General features: G+C 40.9%; 1 protein-coding gene across 1 annotated transcript; it reads left to right on the forward strand.

Annotated features, from left to right (window-relative positions):
• Window positions 1–5,744: 5,744 nt before the first annotated feature.
• LOC145778428 (haloacid dehalogenase-like hydrolase domain-containing 5) lies at window positions 5,745–21,817 on the forward strand. The gene is made up of 8 exons (XM_082589907.1): window positions 5,745–5,933; window positions 7,812–8,012; window positions 8,676–8,879; window positions 9,356–9,576; window positions 18,004–18,192; window positions 19,057–19,147; window positions 19,836–19,949; window positions 20,327–21,817. The coding sequence occupies exons 1-8, from the start codon at window positions 5,826–5,828 to the stop codon at window positions 20,480–20,482; spliced, it is 1,284 nt and encodes a 427-aa protein (XP_082446033.1). The 5' UTR covers window positions 5,745–5,825; the 3' UTR covers window positions 20,483–21,817.
• The last annotated feature ends 72 nt before the right edge of the window (window positions 21,818–21,889 follow it).

The following is a 21,889-nucleotide window of genomic DNA, read 5'->3' on the forward strand; positions in this document are numbered from 1 at the left end:
TGGCTCTCAACATAAAAGTTTTCTAGGGGTCAAGGCAAACATGTAATTTTATTATAACTTGTTAGAGAGCTGGTATACAAGTCCCCCGGATGCAACCTAGTTCGTACCCTGAACAGTTCGTACCCTGAAAAGATCGAGAGAAAACATTAAAAAAAGCGGAAGTCGCTGATCGCAGTTTCCGCAAACATTTTCCCTCTGAAAAGATTGAGGGAAAGATAGCACAAAGCCGAAGTCGCTGATCGCAGTTTCCGCTAACCCTAACCCTATCCTAATGCTAACCCTCGCTCATCGCAGTTTCCGCAAACATTTTTCCACAGTTTCCGCTAACCCTAACCATAGACTAATCTATGCTCTAACCCCAACCTTCGCTGATCGCAGTTTCCGCAAACATTTTTCCGTAGTTTCCGCTAACCCTTACCCTAACTCTAAGTCTCTAACCATAGAGTAATCTATGCTCTAACCCTAATCCTCGCTGATCGCAGTTTCCGCAAACATTGTTTTGCAATTTCCGCTAACTGCAGTTTCCGCTAATCTTTACCTTAATCATAGAGTAATCTATGCTCTAACCCTAACCCTCGCTGATCGCAGTTTCCGCAAACATTTTTTTGTAGTTTCGCAGTTTCCGTTAACTGCAGTTCCCGGTAACCTTTACCCTAACCAGTGGCGGTTCCTGGCCTGTAGAAGTGAGGGTGCTGCAAGTGACATGTCCCTGCAGAGTTCGGCGAAGGCAAACGTTCCGGCGGGGGGTCTCCCCCAGAAAATTTTGACAAATTACATTGAATTTGGTGCGTTCTGAGCGTATTTCCAGCATAATTTGCAATCAAAATAATCGAGCGAAAATAAATGCATGGCTACTGCACCTGAAATGAAACAAAGGCCTTTACAAAACATATACACAGCTCGGACAGCTGTAACTTCAGCCAGGGACACTATCTGGTAGGCTACTACACCTTGCCCCAAGGAGCAACGACAATTAAGAGGTAACAGTATTCTGTCTCAAAGTGAAATTTCTGCTGCTGGTTGCAGTTTATAGTAAGTACCCAAGAACCAGGACTACATCATATACGGTGATATTTAAAATAAACAATTTTTCTTTGTTTATTGGGGTAAAGTCACTTGAATTTACTTTATTTTGTTGAGCAGCCAACCACAGACTATAATAGTTTGGAAGATGTAATCAAACAGTAATGTCGAAGTGAATGAAGAGACCAAGTTCAGATAATATACTGACATAGTTCTCGTAAATTTTGCCTTGAATATTATCGTTTGACCGTGTTTTTCGATACAACCCTTTTGACGTACGAAGAAAGGCGAGGGCATTGCAGCAACAAAATTTAGAGAACAGCATGGCAATGACACACACAGCTAACTTAAGAAAATATCTTCATTTCCTTCCATATAGCTTCAGTCTTGATACTTATAAACATTCTGTTAAAATTTGATTCAAATCCAGTAAGTGGTATTAAAAATATTTGTGTTTAAAATTTGTGTATTTTTCACCACTTGGTGGCAGTTTGGGGAAAAACGGCCACATTTTCAAAATTTTTTTTTTGCTTTTTTTACATTATTTCATCTTCAAGCATCATTTTAAAAACAAGAAATGGGTTGTATGTTGAGAAATCCACATTTTAGTTTGTGCAGTAATGATGCAGTAACCCTCCTAGTGTCCACTTCAAAACAGAGTCAGCAATCCCGTTGTTCTCGATATCCCTGTTTCAGTTGCACCCGTTGAGTCTCTATGTTTTCTTGTTGCTCATTTATTTGTTGAATTCACTTTGTTGAATTTTTCCATTAGAAATAACAAAATTACTGCATTTTCTGAGTAAATTGCGGGCCCTGTGCGATCGCACGGTTTGCACACCCCAAAGACCGGCACTGACTACACACAACACAGACAGACAAGATGTCAAGAGTAAAACTTATAGCCTGAACTCACTAGGCTAACTGTTACAGTAACTAATGCGGTAGTTGCGCTAGGCCTATAGCCTGGTAACTGAGCTTATCAGCTAGGCTATTAACCAAAAACACTCGTAAGGCTTCCTCACAAGCCAGCCCCAAAAACCCTGTCAACTGCAAGCCATTTTGCATAGCTTTGAGCTTACCAGCTTAGGGTTTCCGAAAAAAAACTGATTCATGTTTCCAATTTAAATTTGAAGTTTCATAACTGATTTTCTTGAAAAGTTGAAAGTTTACGTTTACAAAAGTTTAATTTCTTGAAAGTTTACGCGGCAAGCGGCGCGGCTTTTTCATTTCAACTTTCCACGCGGCGCGGCACGCGGCGAAAAAGTCATAAGCGGTCGCGCACGCGGCGCGGCTTGCATCACTAATACAGTCTACCTCTCAGTGGAACATTCCTGATGCAGAGCTGGATTGTTACGATAAAGTGTTTAACTTGCATAACCTATGAGATCTTTCGTTCGTTTTTACGGGATGACAACTATACTAATTCGTCCATGGAATTCGAATTTACCCTATGTTTACCCTATGATCAAGATAAAAATGGGCAAAGACATATTGAAACCAAAACGCAGCAAAATGTCAGATGAACACTTTCAGATGCTTGTGTTTCTTCGTATAAATTCAAAATAAAACTTGTTTGTTTCGAGTGGTTTATAGGCTACCGTGTGAATGTTTGGCACCTAGCGAACAAAATGAGTTTACGCTAGTGTATACGCTGACGCCGCCAATTTTTTTACAAGTTGCGTTGACGCATGCGGCGTATGTTTTTTCGAACGTTTGCGTTTACGCTGACGGCGTCAATATTTTTTGTATGCGCGTACATCACTGCCAATGATACACGAGGAGGATCCACAGAGGAGAGGCTATACAAACTGGTATGCATATATCAACAAATGAATAAAAAAAATATCAGTAACCTCTCAAGCCTATGTAATTCTACACAAAGTTTGGTTTGGTTTTTAATCTTTATCCTCGGACTGACAAAGCCTTGACAGGTTATTCCTGTTAGTTTCGTACCGGTATAGGCTACCAGTAGAGGCTTTTGACGCAGGACGGTTAATACCGAGATTGATAGAATGGAATTTTCTGATTGTTGAAGTGTTACCACAACACTTCAACAATCGGAATCTTCATTCTGTCAATCTTGGTGATTAAGCCTGCATCAGTGGTAGCCTACAAAGCCTCTACTTTCTACAAGTAGGCTATGCGAAACTGCCAAAATTAAAGCTCTCAAAAAAGCTTTCCCAGTCCGAGGATAAAGATTCAATACGTCAAATATTGTTAATTTATCGCTGTTTCAGAGTAGCCTAGGACTGTGTCTTGCTAAACAACTTAGGCAACTAACTATGCTGGCATAAGTTACAAAAAAACGGAGCAGCTAGTGACCAGATGACTGCGGGAATTTTTTTTTTTTGGATTGAGAAAGCCTTTTTGATATCTTAATCCTGACAGTTTCGCATATTTATAAAGTTTTTGAACTACTGATGCAGGTCCGGTCACCGAGATTGACAAGGTAGGCACTTTGATATAGGCCTAGGACAGTTTTCCTTGCGAATCAGCTGATTTCAGTCATGCGACTCAGCACAAGATATCCTGACCAATCTACTCGAAGGATTTTTGATACAAAGAAGATTAAGTGAATGTGTCGCCACAAGCAGCGTGGCCTAACGGGTTAAAGCAAGGGAATAGTCATTTCGCTTGCGTGGGTTTGATTCCCACCCTCTGCGAATGTTCTGTTTTCTTCTGCAACTGAACTGAGTGCAAGAAGGATCTTAATGACTGTAGCCTAATCAATTGAGTTTATAAGGAAAATTGTCCCACCCACGTCCCACCTTTCTTAACCAATGCGCCGCGGCGCAATGGTGGTAGCTGGTTCGCACGAAAACTGTCCTATGTTAAAGTGCCTATCGATTGACAAAGTACCGTAGCCTATCTACTTTTACATAACAACTTTTGTAAGCACCTGTAAACCAAGAACCAATCAGAAAATGCGTTGTTCGTGATATCATTACGTAAATGGAAGTTGAAGGTAGAACAGAGAAAAATCGCAAACAGTTCTGATAGAAAGTAAATTAAGTGAACGTTCCGCCGTAGCCAGCGTGTTCCAGAGGGTTAGTGCTAAAAAATGGCCTTCCTTTGTATGACGTGCGTTCGATTTCCACTTCTGTCATAACTCTTTTCTCTTCTGTAGGCTAATTATCAAACAACGTTCAAAGCACTGATCAACTCTACAAGCTCACGCCCCTAGATTTGATCCGTTGTTTCGTGATTTTACCACAACACATGTTTCGTTAGTTCTTTCAGTTGTTTGCTGTGTTCCATCGGTGATTTGCAGCGTATAATGTTAGAATAACCGCAAAAGAAACATGACTGTATTGTGATTTTCGTGCCCTGGCCTGACTTTCAAGATTGAAAAAATGTCCGGCTTAAGACATTGAAATGACGTCATTTCGCGCATGACTAGTTCGTTATGAGAAGAACTTACATCATTATCTCAGAATCAGATCAGATTCATTCAGAACAAAATCAGATTTCTGATCAGTTGGTCTTGGAGAAGGGTTTCATGAAGCCACTGCCACGGTTTTGTCTTCAGATTTAAGGTTTTCAATACTGTACCATTTTGGCTTCTAGTGAGATTGAGTTACATGGCACTGATTTAAGTAAAACTAAATATGATAGATTAAGTGAAGTCCTTCTCGTCAGCTTAGTTAGTTATGGAAAGTACCTGACTCAAGATTAAGTGGTTCTTATTCTGCTCTCGGTGTATGTGCGCTTAAGCAACTCATTTCAGGACTACTCTCCATTTAGCAGCACCTAGTGAATGGAATAGCTCACAGATAACAACTATGGAAACTTTGCTCGGCCAATGTCTGTAATCGGCCCTGTGTCATTTGTTGAAACCTCTACAAGTACGCGAAACTGCCAGGAATAACCTATCATAGACTTTGTCAACCGGGGGATCAAGATTGAAAACCAACCAAGTTAAAACATTTCTACATGACCCCAACGTTAGAACTGTAGCTTACTATACTGTATTGAGGCAAGACAGCACTGTTATAATTCATCAATAAAACGAAATTTACCTTTAATTGGATGTCGCTGTTCATAAAAATGAACCTGAACCAAGTTTTTATTTTATATTTGTTTACTACCGGTACCAATCTTATTGACTTTATGCTACCGATAGTTCACTGGTCTAAAGATTTGATCCCATGCTTCTGATACAGTACTTATTTTTTTGTTGAAGTCCATTACCTTATCAATAGTGCAGATTTTGTTCTTTATTACATAAAAATTGGTTGATAGACTTGATGAGCATTTGGTGTGTAGCCATTATTTGAATTGCTGAAAAATTGAAAGGAAAGTGTGCAAAAACTGTACGCAGTGGTTCTTTATCAGGGAATAGCTTTTTGGTGTTATAACAATCTAAACAAATAAGCTAATGTTTATGTATCAACACCACACCATGCACTCAAATTTTCTTCAGAGGTTGAACGAGCTATTAATCAAAATATTTGTACTTAAATTTGCATGGTGCTTTAAAGATTTTGAAAATCGTGAATTATTGTCATAATTAAACATTTAAAAAAAGCTTTATCAATTTATTGGAATTATACTTTTGATAAGCAATATTTCTTAGGTATTTTATTTTATTCGTATTGTTTATATCATAATATTTGTACAGTACTATTCTTGCAACAGACAAAATAAAAGTTCTCTCTATTAGTGCTGTTATAAAATCAGCAAAGAATAATTTTTTTTTTTTTTTATAAATCACAGATCAGTGATCAGCCATTAGGTTGTTGCTAAAGCAAACCTACCGGTACCAATTTCAATTAAATAATTGTTTATATAATAAAAACGCAATGTCCGCAACTGTAATAACATCAAAAATAGCTTATAAAATCAGTTGCTGTATTTTACGGAGAACAAACTTACAGTCTTCATCAAGATTTCACACCTCTACTTATCAGGTACATTTCTGTTATTTTGTATGTAAATGGTTAAGTGGTATGTTAATTTGCAAAAAATATTATTGTTGAGGTAATATTTCAATGCAATACAGATGAACTTGGTTAATTGTATCAGCCATTTGCAAGATGTTTTGATACGGTTATTCGATTGATACATTTAACCAAGCATTTGCTCAAGAAAAGAGGTTTATTGTGAGCAGGCGTTATTGATGGAAATGTGCGTGTGCTATCTCGGTTGCATTGGGCTTCACAACTGTGCAGTGGTTTAATCTTACAACTGTTTGCAAGTATAATTAAACCTGGAGGAGTTTATTAGTGCTTTGTTATACAGCACAGTGCATTGCCAGCAATCAGTTGTACTATCAAAGTATTTTCTTGCAAACTGCGGCAGTTTGACTCCATTTATCTTTAACGATCTCCATGATGTATCACAAGACGAATCTTGACTGCCTGCATCTTTGTTTTTAGCATGACACTATTTGTAGATCTGTTAGAGTGTAATTATTTTCTTTGTTTGTTTCGCCTTAACAAAGTCCAACTGCGGAAACATTAGATCGTTGTGGCGCAATGTTTTGCGCATGAGATCACAGCACAGGATTACAGTCGCTTGTTTTTTCTTTTAATGGCATGCATCTGTCTGGTGAGCTGATTTTTTCACTTCATATTTCTGGTGAGCTGATTTTTTCGCTGATTTTTTCACTGTCAGACATTCAGACAATAATGCAAAAAAAAAGGAACAGTCTCCTTTTGCTTACCATATGTACCAGTAAACGTTTGTCACGTAACTCATTGTAATGATACAATTAAATGAATGAAGTATGCAAACGAGAAGCAAATTTTGATACACTTATGCGATATATTATTGTAAGTGGGATACTTTACATCGATAGTTTTACGTAACATTAGATAGGATTTGGTACGGGATTCTAAATTTTAATACAATATAACAATTGATACTTTTAGTTTTATGCCGTATGCGCTTAACCAATTTCGTCTGTATAACCATTTTTTCATTAAAAAATAGTTAAAATTGTTATGCAAATGGAAGTAATGTTTGTGTTTAACTGGTGTTTTAAGTGACTAGCCTATAAAAACTTAATTTTATTAAATATGACACAAGATATGCATTTCAAAAAAGTGTAAAGATTTTTTCGATGGAGTGGCCTATCAATATAAAGGCTTGACAATAAAGAAATGATGCTATCCTGCTTTTTTTTTTGGCAAAATACTAATTTTTAATGAAACAAATTTTTTGACTTGTATATATTATATATATATAATTATATATATTTTCTATGTTTCTTTTTAAATACTGGTAACTAAAGTCTAACATCAACTGATTTAGACTGTAATCTTGAATGTTATTGTTGGTCTCTTATTGCAAGTACAACTAGTTTGCAAGCTATGCAAATATTAGATGGTTTGATTTTAACCTTATTTTTAGGATGCCATTACAGAACTGAACGACATTAAAGTTTTAAATTTCCATTTTACAATATGTTTATAATCCATGAAATATTACAGCGTTTAGCAGTACGATATAACAATTTAATGCACACATATGGTAAATGTATAGATGAACAGTTTTTTGCTTCTAATGTTGTGTAGCCTGTTTTTATAGTTATAATATATAGTAGGCCTACAGGGTAATAGGGCAAACTTTTTACCGAAGTTCATCATGGACATCAGCCATTTTTATGTGGCATACTGTGAAACTACTTATATATATATATGTGTGGCACTAAAACTATTTGATTTATTTGCATTCGCCATTTAAAATTTGTTTGATATGGAGATCAGTATCTGAATTCTCTTTATCAGAGATATTTGGGAGCATTGAATTAGTTTAGAGCCTATATTTGTATTTTTTTTTATTAGGAACCACAGTTTGGTTTGTTGTTTGATATCGACGGTGTCCTGATACGTGGTAAGAAACCAATTCCGGCAGCCAGAAAAGCTTTTAAGAAGCTAGTCGACAATCGAGGAAAGTTTCGGGTTCCAACTGTTTTTGTGACAAATGCTGGAAATGCATCAGCTAATACAAAAGCTGAGCAGCTTTCTCAAATCTTAGATGTTGAAGTAAGTGCAACCCAATGTTGCAATTATATTTATTCTAATCATTTGGCTAGGCTACTCATCCGAGTTCAGTTTCATTGTATTTGTTGCATAATTTCTCTTCATCGTGACGCAATGTATTTAATGTTTACATAATATGTATGGTAACCTTCATACCAATCTTCTGCCTGTAGTCAGTCCAACTTCAACTATAATCCTGATAGCTCAGTTGGTTAGCTTGTGACTTTGTGAACGAAAAAGCTTCAAGATCAAACGGTGCTAGTTTGACTCTGGAGGTGTGCACTTGAGCATTATGAGCAACGCATTCTATGGACTACTATCCATTCAGCGGCACCTATTAATGGATGGAATAATTTGCCGGCAACAATCCGAAACTTCACTCTGTCAATCTCGGTAACCGACCCTGCGTCAAAAGCCTAAAACAAGTTTGCGAAACTACCAGGAATAACCTGTCAAGGCTTTGTCCGTCCGAGGATCAAGATTTACAACGAAACCAACTATGTTTGGAATGCTTTGTGTTTAGCACATATAATGCAACAACAATGGATCACATGGTTTATTGAGTCACAGTAGTTATAACCTGCTTAGTCAATATTAGGCTCAACCGATTTATAGGTTTGCATACGAAGTTTCAAAATGTTACGACAAAATATTATAACTACTTAGATCACATCTGGACCAGTTATGATGTCACATAGTCCACTTCGTATGTTCCAAGAATATCACAACAAATGTGTACTTCTTTCTGGCCAAGGGCCTGTGGAAGAGATAGCAAAAAAGATTGGTTTCACCAACACAGTCACCATAGAACAAATACGAGAAGCATTTCCCAACTTAGATATGGTAGACCATGCAAGAAGACCAAGAACAGTAAGTTTGCCTCATTGTATTTAAAACTTTATTTCTTAGTAAGTTTAACTTCATTCTACTTGCATTTGTACATCGATAGCATAGGGTTTTATTTGTATAAAATATCGTATTTATTTCGAAGTATAAACATGTCTTGATGATTAAAACATCTGGTAAAGCAATAACACGGTTAGTTTTATCAAGTGCTTCGAAAACAAAACAACTGGTTTGGTGGGCTGGATATAGTGCACACCTCTGTGTTGGTATCAGTAGACATGGGTTCGGTACCCTCTCCTATCGAACCAAAAACCTTTTGAAAATGGTACCAAACTTTATCTCCACTCTACACTTAGCATTTGGGAAATAGATGTAGATTGTTGAGCAATATAACACTCAAGCTGCATTGAAACTATGTACATTGTAACACACTGAGCGTGGTAAATAAATTTGATGAATATAGCGACTTTAATCATAGCACACATTATTGTTATCGCCAGCCTCCCGCCTATGTAGCTGAAAACTTCCCGAAGATCGACGCCATTGTCTTGTTTGGTGAACCAGTCCGTTGGGAGACCAACCTCCAGTTGATCATCGATGTTCTCCTCACCAACGGGAAGCTAACTGATCCCATTTGTGAGTTTGCCAACAATGAGAAGCACCTTCCCATCCTTGCCTGCAACATGGACCTTGTATGGATGTCGGAGAGCCGCATGCCAAGGTACCGTGGAAATATTCTGTTTCTGAACAACTAGGATAGAATGAGATACCGATCATTTTATTTGTTCAGAAACCTTAAGTTTTGACTTTAACTTGAGTATTGAAACATGAAAATGTTCCATTTTTCTGTCACAGCTCTAGTTTAGCAACCAACTGAACAGGCAATGTTTGCGTTCTTAGTTGTCATTTTTGTCACTGGTATATGGAAATTCTTATTTTTTCGTCATGGTTAGTTAATAATTCATCACGCTTCGACGTGTACTTTGTTGGTCAGGAGTCAGAAATGCACCGTAAATGTGTGACGTCACACTTTAGTTTGGAGAAACTTTCTTAAATTTGTTAAGTTTTTTAAGTATTTGGGAAAAATAAGTTGCGCGAAGTGAAGTTATTCTCAAGTTGTTTTTTTGATTCAGTAAATAAAACTGGCTGCGTTATCTTCTGACAGCTAAAATTCCCCTCACGTGATGCATCTTGTGAGCGTTGTGACGTTTTCCGATATTTGCGATGACGTTTTACATGGCCATCATACGTCATGGAATTTTCATAAAGTTTCGAGTTGATTCTTTGGTTTCTCAATTGTGTTGCGTTTGATATCAGCTGTTTATTTTCTGAGCTTAGGTGCTTGTTTTGAATCTTAGTTGCTATTGGCATCCAGGACAAAATTTAACCGTGTTTGTTTTCCAGAAACTTAACATCAACAGTAGTTTAAGTAAGAATTTAACGTCAAAGTTACGTTTTTGTTAAATCAACGTCTAAAGACGTTTAAAGTTTGTCAGGTCAGATGCTGCTTTCTTTCTGTTGTGCCATTTTCCGCTCAAGTACTTTCAAGATAACTCTTCACACTAGAACTGTTGGTCACTGAAGCGTGACGATCACGCTCTCAAGGTCACTACAATATTTGCAGCTACATTTCTGCAGATTAAATTGGCTTATGGTTGTGCTCTACGTGCATTAGTGCATTTATTGTCCAAACAAACTCAAGGTAAAATGAGTTCCAACATTGGCCTCGGGTCATTCAAAGCCATTCTTGTCACGCAAGTGTGCTAGGCTATCCTCACAATGACAGCCACTGCATTTCCCACAATGACTGTTGTCATGCTTACGTCATTTCCGCCACCAGCTCTTTGCTTTCCTTTGAATAAACTTGAACCTTGTGATTTGCATGTAAGAATTCTTCACAAGATCAAGCAGATACTGTCTCAACAATAAAGTTTCCAGTTGCCAAAATTGTTTTTTTTTTTACATTGATTCAACGTCTGCTAGCGTTGAATCGTTGTAAAAAGGACCAATTTTGCTGACTGGTTTGTGGCTTGTTGGAAACTCCCTCGCCAGTAGACCATTTTTTTTACATTGATTTTATATTTTTTGCATTTTCAGGCATTAAAGTAAAAATTGACTGATTTGCAGTCTTGGGTATGTTCTTTAAGTCAAAAATTGTTATTTGAAAGCGTACAAAATCTTTTTATAAGATTAAGAAGTGCTTCCTTACTATTTTTTTTTATAAAATCATCTTTTTGGGTTGATGTCTGTCAAGACAATTGATTCGTTTGGTTGTTTTTAATTCTGCGAGATGTACGTTCTTTCTCTTCAAGATAAATTAGCCACATCCTTCTTGAGGTCGTTTCCTCTTTTGCATATCATAACAATAGTATTTCAAAACTTTAGCGGCTGATATAACGTGCATGATCGGCGTAGTTATAGTGTAACAGTCTTAATCAGATGCACAATGAGCTAATTAAAGGCTGTAATGAAAAGAATTTGGCTATCATTATAATATTAAGAACCTTACATGAACGCGTTAAATATATATAATTTACATTTATAATTCATTATTCAAAAAGTAATAAGTAACATCTTCATTTAAAGTTAGTTTGCGTTGCACACGTCACGCTTGAGCGTGTTCTCTTGGTGGGCGTTACCAGAGATAAGTGGGCGTCGCACTTCTGATTGGTTGAAATTGTGGCCGTGTCCGCTTGGCATCGAAAACGTAACCAAGCACCCTTGTCATCTTTGCGAAATCTATTTATATAGAAGGCATTAGAACTAAGGCGCCACTTAGAGCAGGGGTTCCCAACCTGGGGGCCATGGCCCCCTAGTGGGCCATGAGCCTTTTTCAAGGGAGCCATGAAAAAATTTCAAAAATAATCATTTTTTTATATATTATCTCTAAGTCCACTCCAACACTATATAACAAAAGAAATAAATTAAAATTTAATAAAAATACTAGTACATTTTGTCCAAATCTTGGTGCTCAAAGCGAGCTCTTCAAGTTGCAAGAAGAGACGGAAACCCGATTGAGCTTTGAGAAAGATAGTTTGACCACATTTTGGGCAAAACTAAGCAAATTGTGCCCTAAGTAGGGGTGTTCAATTTCGATTATTTGAATATTCGAAATTCGAAATTCAGTTTATTTTCGATTTTCGAATTTCGATTTCGAATATCACAACTATTCACCAAACTGCAAAATGTGATTTTATTGAAAGAAACGACATGAAAATTCGCTAGAAAACGCGAAAAAAGCCAAGAAAAGAAAGAACACAAAATAACGTCTACAGCTCCAGGCCCATGTTGGTGTTTATGAACACAAGCTGATCGACATGTTCACCCGTCAGTAGGGATCTCAGTTTCGTGACGGTCAGGCCAGCTTTTGAAAACGATCGCTCCGCTGGAGCCGAGGTCGCTGGGATCCCAAACACTTCAAGTTCATTTTCACATCGAGCGATTCACTGCCGCGACATTTCACTGCAGAGTGCAGAGGTTTCGACCCGAAAGCGACATCGAGTATGTTTGCAAGCGCGTAAAGCTAAACGCACGCTCCGTCTACGTAGCAAATTATGTTGTTTTTGGGTGCATTCAACATCTGATGACATTGAATCGACACAAAATGGTAGATTTTTGCTATGTCCCAGGCAGCAAATCAGTCATTTTTAGATTGATTCAAAGTCTGCAGACATTAAATCAATGTAAAAATGACAGATTTTGTTGTCTGGTGTTGGATTGTAGCATCGCAACTCGTTCTAGTGATTATTTATCGCGAAGCTGTTGCGGTTTGCATTCAAAAAGTGTTTTCCTGCTGCCGATCGCTAGTTCATCTATTGTTTTATGTATCAATACAGCATAAAAAGTTCCGCAGGCCCGCAGCCAGCCGGGGGCCAGGGGGGGCCTCGCCCCCCCCTAGAAAAAAATTCGCTCCCCCCTTGGCAAAATCTCAACATTCTCGAGCAACAGCTTCAATTATAATGATTTTGCCAATTTAAATTTTTTCGGGCCCCCCTAAAAAAAAGTTGCCCCCCTTGCTCTGCGGTCTGGCTACGGCCCTGCTTCCACGGCTTAGGCGTCTATGGATTCGGTAAAAAATGGATAAAACTGCGATAAAGCTCACCCTACACTTTCTGCTATTGCACAACCTAGCTATCTTCATTCTTGAGAAATTTGGCATTAAAAATGCCAACCTGGCATCCCTGGTGCAGGACTGGCCGTTGGACCCGCGAGAGCGTGTGATAGTCACGTGATCGACGATGCGCATGCGTCGAAGTCTTTTTTCGCTTGCAAAATGCGACAAGACAGATTTCGCGCCACTCGCGTTACTTTCAACCGCGTTCAGCCGAAAGGGCGGTTATAATTTCGAATATGTCCGATACGAAAAACGAATTTCGAATATCACCATAATCGAAATCGAATCGAAAATCGAAATTGAACACCCCTAGCCCTAAGCTTAATGAAATTGTCATGCCATTGCTGTTGCCTCCCATCAACATATCTTTGTGAATGTGGGTTTTCAACAATATTACTTCTGAAGACAAAACAGCGCAGTGTCTTGGATATTCAACATGACATGCGGCTTGCTCTTTCCAGTGCCACCAAACCAGCAATTAAGACATTGTCAGAGAAAAAACAAGCTCAACCATTGCATTAACTGCATATGCAATAATAATAACTAATTAATGTACTATCATGTTTATTGTATCTTGTATTTATATCATTTTATCATTCTAACTACCGGTTACTGTATAAACAAGTTTTTTAATTAAAATGACGTCGATTACTCAAGTGGCAAGAATACGGTGCGATACTGATGAGCCCAGCCTCATGGGCGAAACACGTGTCTATCGCTGTCTATTCGATGCTACAATCGGCTGCCAAAATAACTTAAAATGACGTTTCTTAATTTTTTCAAAAGGTTGAAAAAAATAGGGGGGCCATTGATTTTTCAAAATTTTCAAAAGGGGCCACGGTGTAAAAAAGGTTGGGAACCCCTGACTTAGAGTTTATCCTGGGGAGGAAGACAAGCACCTTCACGTGGTCCCCCCCGTCAGTAACATACGAAATTATACAAAATACGTATGCGAAACGAAGCTTGTCAAACAAGAGCTAATGAGACTGTTCAGCGCAGGGTGGGTAGGAAAATGCCCTTTTCAGGGCACGGCAGTGCTCGCACTGTCGAAAAGTACCGACGACCCACCGTACTGCAGCTGAACACCGAGGGCATCACGGCCAGCAAGCTCAACATCATCGAGCACCTGGCCACCAAGCATCAAGCCCTCATCATCCTCCTCCAGGAGACTCACTGTACATCTGTGGGTAAGTTGGTAATAACCAACTTCACACTCGCAGGCGCAACCTGCAGCAGGAAACACGGCCTCGCCACGTTTGTCCATGACCGGCTGAGCTGGTCCTTGGTTGACCAATCCCAAGCTCAATCGGAGATCGAGTGGCTTTGTGTAGATGTAGCAGGCTACAACATCGTCAATGTCTACAAGCCCCCACCTTCGCGGATAACATCAACAGCCATCCCAGTGTTCCCCCACCCCAGCCTCTATGCTGGCGATTTTAACTGCCACCACACTGACTGGGGATACAACTCCATCAACAACGACGGAGATAGTCTGGCCGCTTGGGCAACCAACAACAACCTCGCCCTCTTACACGATCCTAAGGGCGCACCGAGCTTCCACTCCGGTCGTTGGAACACTGGCACGAACCCAGACCTGGCTTTCGCAAGTGATGACCCCGATGATCGCCAGCCGGACAGACGTGTGTTAGAGAAGTTCCCAAGGTCTCAACACCGACCCTCGCTAATCACGGCCCCCTTGCTTGCCACACCTATTCCGAGCAAGCCTGTCAAGCGATGGAACTTCAGAAAGGCCGACTGGGAATACTACAGCTTCCTCACAAACGAAGCTACGCAGTACCTCCCATCCCCACACACCATCAAAGTGGATGAAGCCTACCAGGACTTCTGTGATGCAATCATATCTGCGGCAAAAGACTCCATCCCGCGAGGTCGACGGAAAAACTACATACCTTGCTGGGATGTGGAGTGCGACAGGCTTTACCGCGACTTCCTCCGTTCCCCCCAGGGTACCGCCACCACCAACTCAGCAACAGCCCTGCTGGCAAGATTGGATTCAAAGAGGAAGAAGCGCTGGACAGAAGCCATAGACTCAATCGACTTCACGCACTCCAGCCGCACAGCTTGGAGTACACTCAACAACCTCACTGGCAGATCACGTGCCTCTCGTCGCCAATGCCCCATTTCAGCAAATGCCATCGCCTCACAACTTGTGAAAAATGGAGTGCACAGAACGAGAGACCGTGAATCAGACAAGTCCGTCCTCAAGGAAATGACGGACCTCTGGAAGGTCCCAACACCTGTCGAGGGCAACATCTCTGGTGAGTTTACCCCAGAAGAATTTGCCTCCGCCCTCCAGCACCTAAAGCCAGGCAAATCCCCGGGCCTTGACCACCTATGCCCGGAACTAATACTCCAAGCTGCCCCCTCTATGAGGTCCTGGTTAAAAGAATTCCTTTCCTGCTGCTTGCGTCACCTGCGCATCCCAAGAATCTGGAGAAGAGCCCTAGTGGTTGCAGTCCCAAAGCCGAAGAAGCCCCCAGGGGATCCGAAGAGCTACCGCCCCATCTCTCTGCTCTGTATCCCCTTCAAGATACTCGAAAGACTTATCTACGCCCGTGTCGAACCGATAATAGACCCTCAGCTCCCTCGGGAACAAGCCGGCTTTCGCCACGGAAGATCAACTGTAGACCAGGTCACCTTGATGACCCAAGACATCGAGGACAGCTTCTCGGCAAAAAAGAAGGCTGGCGCCGTGTTTGTCGATCTCACGGCTGCCTACGACACTGTATGGCACAGCGGCCTTACCTGCAAACTACTCCGTCTCCTTCCTGACAGGCACATGGTCCATATGATTATGGAACTTGTGCAAAACCGCAGCTTTACCCTTTCCACCGGTAGCGGCCGACGAAGTAGACTACGTCGACTCAGGAACGGCGTCCCACAGGGCTCTGTCCTGGCTCCCCTCCTCTTTAACACTTACATCTATGACCTGCCTGACACCATCTCCAGGAAGTATGCTTATGCAGACGATCTGGCTCTCCTGCATCCAGCCGGAGATTGGCAGTCAATGGAGAGGAACCTAAGCCAGGACATGTCAACTATATCAACATATCTCCAGAAATGGAAGCTACAGCTCAGCAAGGCAAAGACAGTGTCGGCGGCCTTCCACCTAAACAACAAGGAAGCAAAACGTGAGATCAACATTACCACCGATGACGAACACCTCCCCTACTGCGCCGAACCCACCTACCTCGGCGTAACCCTGGACAGGTCACTCACGTACCGACGACACCTGGAGTCACTGCGCAAAAAACTATCTGCGCGCGTTGCACTTTTGAGGCGGCTGGCGGGTTCCGGCTGGGGAGCTGATGCGAAAACCCTTCGCACAGCTACCTTGGCCCTTGTCCATTCTACCGCTGAGTACTGCGCACCAGTGTGGTGCCGCAGCTCTCACACCCGCCACATTGACACCGCCATCAATGACGCACTACGCACTGTGACTGGATGCCTGCGTCCCACTCCAACGGACTGCCTTCCCATCCTTGCAGGCATCCAACCTGCTGAGCTTCGCCGTAAAGGAGCCATGATTTCCCTTGCTCGTCGTGCACTGGACCCCGACCACCTCCTCCACAGTACATTCCAGCGCCTACCTGGAGGACAGCAGCGACTGAAATCAAGACGCCCATTTGTGCCCGCCGCACGACAGCTTCTGAACAACGTTGAAGATCTTGGAATAAGTGCGGCACACTGGACGAACTACACATGGAACATGGAGTGGCAAAACAACACCTCCCGACTCCGTGATTTCCTACCCGACGTCGATCCCCACCCTCCGGGAATGTCCCTCGCAAGACTTGCGTGGGTCCGGCTTAACCGCCTACGAACCGGCGTCGGTCGCTTTCGTTCAGACATGTGCAAATGGGGCCTGGCTCCCTCACCGGGATGCGAGTGTGGCGCCACAGACCAGACAGTAGATCATGTCGTCCATGACTGCCCAATCCATCAACCACCACATGGAGCGCTTGGACTGAAGGCCCTGGATGACGAAACTGTCGAGTGGCTGATGACATCATGCCCAAACATATAGTCCAGAAGAACAGCTCATACGACGAAGAAGAGTTTATCCTTGTCGAGTTTACATCTATTGGTTCACGGTTTTTTCTTTCGTCGTTTTAAATCACAAAACAATGTTATTAAACGTCATTTCACTATGGGATGATTTGTTTGTAGTTGTTCTAAATTGAAACCACTTCAACGTTTTGACATCGATTAAATGTTTTCCAATGTTAATTCAACGTGAAAACTGGAATTTTCATCCACTTGTACCGCTCAAAGCTCTCATTACAAGCCTGGTCTATATACAGCATTCCTTTATAGGGATGGGAATTCCCTTGTTTGTGTGACAAGCCTACCCTCATACAGGCCTGTGTAACTTAAAACGCTTGAAAGGTCTCTAAAACTGAGTTGAAATGCCGGCTTAACAATGATGCTACCACATAAATTTACAATTTTTTTTCTCCAACCGAATTCCTTATGTCTTTGGTGAACTCAGCAAGCATTGAGCGATGAGCGGGTTGGGCCAGGTGTGTATTATAGGCTAGCCGTGCCCTCGTGGTTTCAGGCCGTTTCGATTTTTTATAAACAGCCAAAAGTTACTTTTTAAAGTCTTCACAACACAGTGCTCAGTAATCCTGGATTCTTTTGTTGTCAGAAAATCTTTTTCAAATGCAGTTGTGGTTTGCTTTCCTAGCACAAGATCGTAAATAAAGTTGGTTGTAATCGATATGGACGCATTAACATCCACCAAGTCTATTGATTTTTTGTATAGTTAGTGTCGTTTGGAGCCTTTGTTGCGTGGCTGTGTCGTATAATGAAAAAGATCTTTCAATAAAAGTTATTTTGTCAACACTGTTGTGTGTGTTCCACAAAACTATTGCGGAAACACAGTAGAACCGCAGAGTTACCACGTAAACCAGAGTTGAATATTACAAAGCTTTTTTTTACTGTAATCTGTGCCGGTGCGTAAAAATAGTTTTTTGGAATAAATTTTTTTAAATTATTTTACTTTTGCAGGTTTGGTCACGGGACTTTCCTGCATTGCCTGGAAAGCGTGTTTAAAAGACTTGTGGGGAGGCCCTTGAGGTACACGGCGTTAATGGGAAAACCCAGTGAAACAACATACCACTACGCCGAGAAGTTAATAGTGCGCCAAGCTGCCGAAATTGGACTCAATTCCAGCATAAAAACTCTTTACGCTATCGGGTAGGTTGTTGTGATCTGATTGTCATACCAAGACAGCAAAAGCCGTCATTTTTACATTGATTCAACGTCTCGTGTCAACGTGTCAGCTGCATAGCCGAGTGGTGAGAGTCCTGGAACGGCAATCGAAAGGGCGCCGGTTCGACACTGTTCAAGAGCATGCGGCTGTATCTCTGGCAGGACACTTACGTCCGTCCCAATAGCTCAGTTGGTTAGCGCGTGACTTCTGGAACGAAGAAGCTTCAAAATCAAGCGGCGCTGGTTCGACTCTCGGGGTGTGCGCTTGAGCAACGCTCGATAAGGACTGCTCTCCATTCAGCGGTATCTAATGGATGGAATAGTTCCCCGGAAACAAGACTTTAACAATCGGAAACTTCACTCTGTCAATCTCGGTGACCGGGCCTGCGTCAGTGATTCATAGGAATCATAGCCTCTACAAGTATGCGAAACTGCCAGGATTAAGCTCTGCAAGAAGCTTTCTCAGTCCGAGGATAAAGATTTAATCAATCACTTAAAGGCATGCCTGAAGGTGGACACGAAGATTGGCTTCCTTGCCTTCCAGTCCACTTAATCTAAATCTTCAACCACCGGGTGTAAGCTTGGATACGACAAACAATGTAAAAATGACGGATTTTGCGGTCTGGGTAGCAGCATTTTTTTTCTTGATGCATTGCGTACTGCTCAAATAAACATCGACGTTTTGAGGTTTGTCGGATTATATTAAGAAGCAGATATTTTTGAACCTTTTGGCAACCCTCATCTGAAGATATGCATTCGACCATCAACGATAAAATATGACAACCAGCATGGCTTCGGTCTGTTTGGAACGAATAGTGCACGGTGTTTACATAACTTGTTTCTTTCCAGTGACAACCCTATGGCCGATATATATGGAGCCAACTTGTACAACAGACACTTACAACAGTTGCAACAAGATAGTGAGATAAAACAAGCACAGGTAAGAATGTAATTTGCATTTGTTTTGGTTTCCTGTCGGCTCTATTTTCTTTTTTTTGCGTATCCAGTGAAGTATTATTTTAAGCTTTCTAGGTCGAAAGCTAACACTGACATGCGGTGTCGAATGAACGGGCGCAGACATCTTATTATTTCAAATTACTGGTTTTCGCTCGAACTGATTCAGGTCTGAGATGTGCACTTTGTGAATATCTAACGATCGCCTGGAGCCGAATCAATTCGAAGTGTCCTCCTCTAACCTCGTAATTGCCTCAGACGTATTCATCAAGGCTGTTCAAATATCATGGGAAGTCGTTTTCTTGTTTTTTTTCCTACCGCTCAACAAATTCCCAAACATGGCCCTTGCAACTCTCCCATGAGCATCATGTGATGTTTGAACAAATGTGGCCCTCAACAAGTGTGACTTCTACTTAACAAATGGTCTTTCCCCGTGCTTGCTTAACGGCGGTTCTTGGGACAGCCCCTGCAATTACGTTACTACCTTGCTCATAAAGCAACAAGTTACGCGGCGCTGTAGTCACTGGTCACTGTTGTCGCGATGCTTTGATATCCACACTGTATTTTGAAAGCTGCCGCTGGAGCATGTTGCGTTGGCAGTTGTTAAAACTTCAACGTGAAACAGTGTTCTCGCCACACCACTGATATCTCTCATAGAAATTCCAACTTTTCAGGGGCAAGTTGAAGCTGGTGTCTCCGTTGCCACGCAACAGCAGCAAGCGCGCCATCAAGTGGAGAGCTGTCGTTCCATTCTCGTGTGCACCGGGGTGTACTCCCAGCTTCCCGGGGTAAGTACCCGTAGTGTTCACAACTCGATGAAACCTGCTAATACCGTATTTTTATGTCTTTCACTTACAATGCTGCCTGACTGCACCTCAGCTCAATGGAAACAAATTGTCCACATTTTTGCCTGAAAATAATTCTCCATTTACGCTGTTCAGGTAACATGTATTTTATATCTCTTACCTGCCAACTTTTTGACCATCACAATGAAAAATGTAAACTTTGTATCCCTTGAATTCAAAGTGAAATTGTTGTCATACAATAACACACCTTTCATTACCACATTGTGAGTGAGGATATTGGTGACCTTGACTATGTACATATTGACCCTGTTTGGTCATTGTATTGTTAGAAATTGATGTATAATGTGTTGATCTTTCAGGGGAGTTCGTACCAGATCCCTCCAGTGTTTCATGGCCCCCGGGACATGGAGTTCGACGTCTCTTTATGCATGCCCACTCATATAACCCAAGACGTCAACACAGCGCTCAACTACATTGGGAAGTGTGAAGGTTTTCAGTTCGACACCCCTGTGTGACGGCCAGCCACTTGCCTAAAGTATATGTTCTTGTGTTTTATCCCCCGCCAAGGCATTTCTTAACGTTTTTCTTAGCTGGGTTGGTACTCGTGTTGAAACTCAGCTCTGCAGTTTTCTGATGTTGTATGGACATTGGACAAATTAAGTGGACGACCTAAAATATTTTATTACTCTAATTATCATTACGGTACTTTAAATTTATTTTATTACTCAAAATCTTTTTAGTGAAAGAAAAACTGCCAGATTAATTATTAGGACAATTTTTAAATCGAAAAATAAAAAATTAACCAATTCGTTCTGCTACGTTTGCGCATTTTTTTCATTGTTTTTCTTGTGCAATTCTTATATTTTCTTAATCATTTCTTAGTTTTATGGATTGTTTTACATTACGTCATACAAGGCTTTGTATTTACTTTGAAAGCTATGTAACGCACTGAATGTCGCTCTATTTACATTGAATCTACATAACAAATCTTTGCGTGAAGGTTTTGTTTTGCCTCGTTTGAGGCTGACACAAAAGGCATTGTGCTACTGAGCCAAGGCTTTCTCCACTGTATGTTAATCTTGTTCTTTAGGAAAATTGTCCGTCTTGACGTTGTGTCAATATGCGGTTGCATCAAAATAACGCAAACAAGCGACAGTTTTCAACCCGTAAATCAGTCCTTGTTCGCATCGAACCAACTTTATTTGCTGACTGGGTTTAACGCTTGCTTCTTACTTCACCGACGTTATGTTCTTGGAATTATATGTTTTGTACTTAGTCAATTGTGTGGTCAAATGGTACTGCGCTTCTTTGTAGAGATAGGTTTTTGTTTCTGTACATCTGTTGTTTCTTAGTTCATTTGAAGTTATTGAACTTTTTCGTTCTCTTCTGTTTCAAAACCTTTGCAGTGGACAGCACAATCCATCATTTTTACATTGATTCAACGTCTGCAGGCGTTGAATCAATGTAAAAATGACGAATTGTGCAACCGTCACGACACAACAATTGACTTTGTATTTTTGAAACATTATCAAGCACTGCATGTGCGATTGCAAGTATCGTTTTTAACTTCGCCGCAACTAACAAAACTTGCTCTTTGTATTGATTCTAACGTTTTTGCTAATTTGGGTTTCATTCGATCCCAGCCAGCAAAAGTCGACGTTTTAGGTTGGTTTATATTTCAAGATGAATCGTCATTAAAACGTCGAGTTTTTGTAGCTGGGTTTTGAGCTTGGTGTCTTCAGCATTGCTGTAGTGCATGCACGAGTTATCATGCCCTCGCTTCTAATTACGTTCATGTTCTATTTGCATTTCATTTGGTAAGATTTTAATAAAACGGTGAAATCTTTCAAAAATCAATTGTGTCTTATATTAGAGTCAGGGTAAACGGCATGAGGATTTAGCATTTTCACTGCCTGTGTTCC

Source organism: Aplidium turbinatum, chromosome 10, assembly GCF_918807975.1.
Source record: "Aplidium turbinatum chromosome 10, kaAplTurb1.1, whole genome shotgun sequence".
NCBI lineage: Eukaryota > Metazoa > Chordata > Ascidiacea > Aplousobranchia > Polyclinidae > Aplidium > Aplidium turbinatum.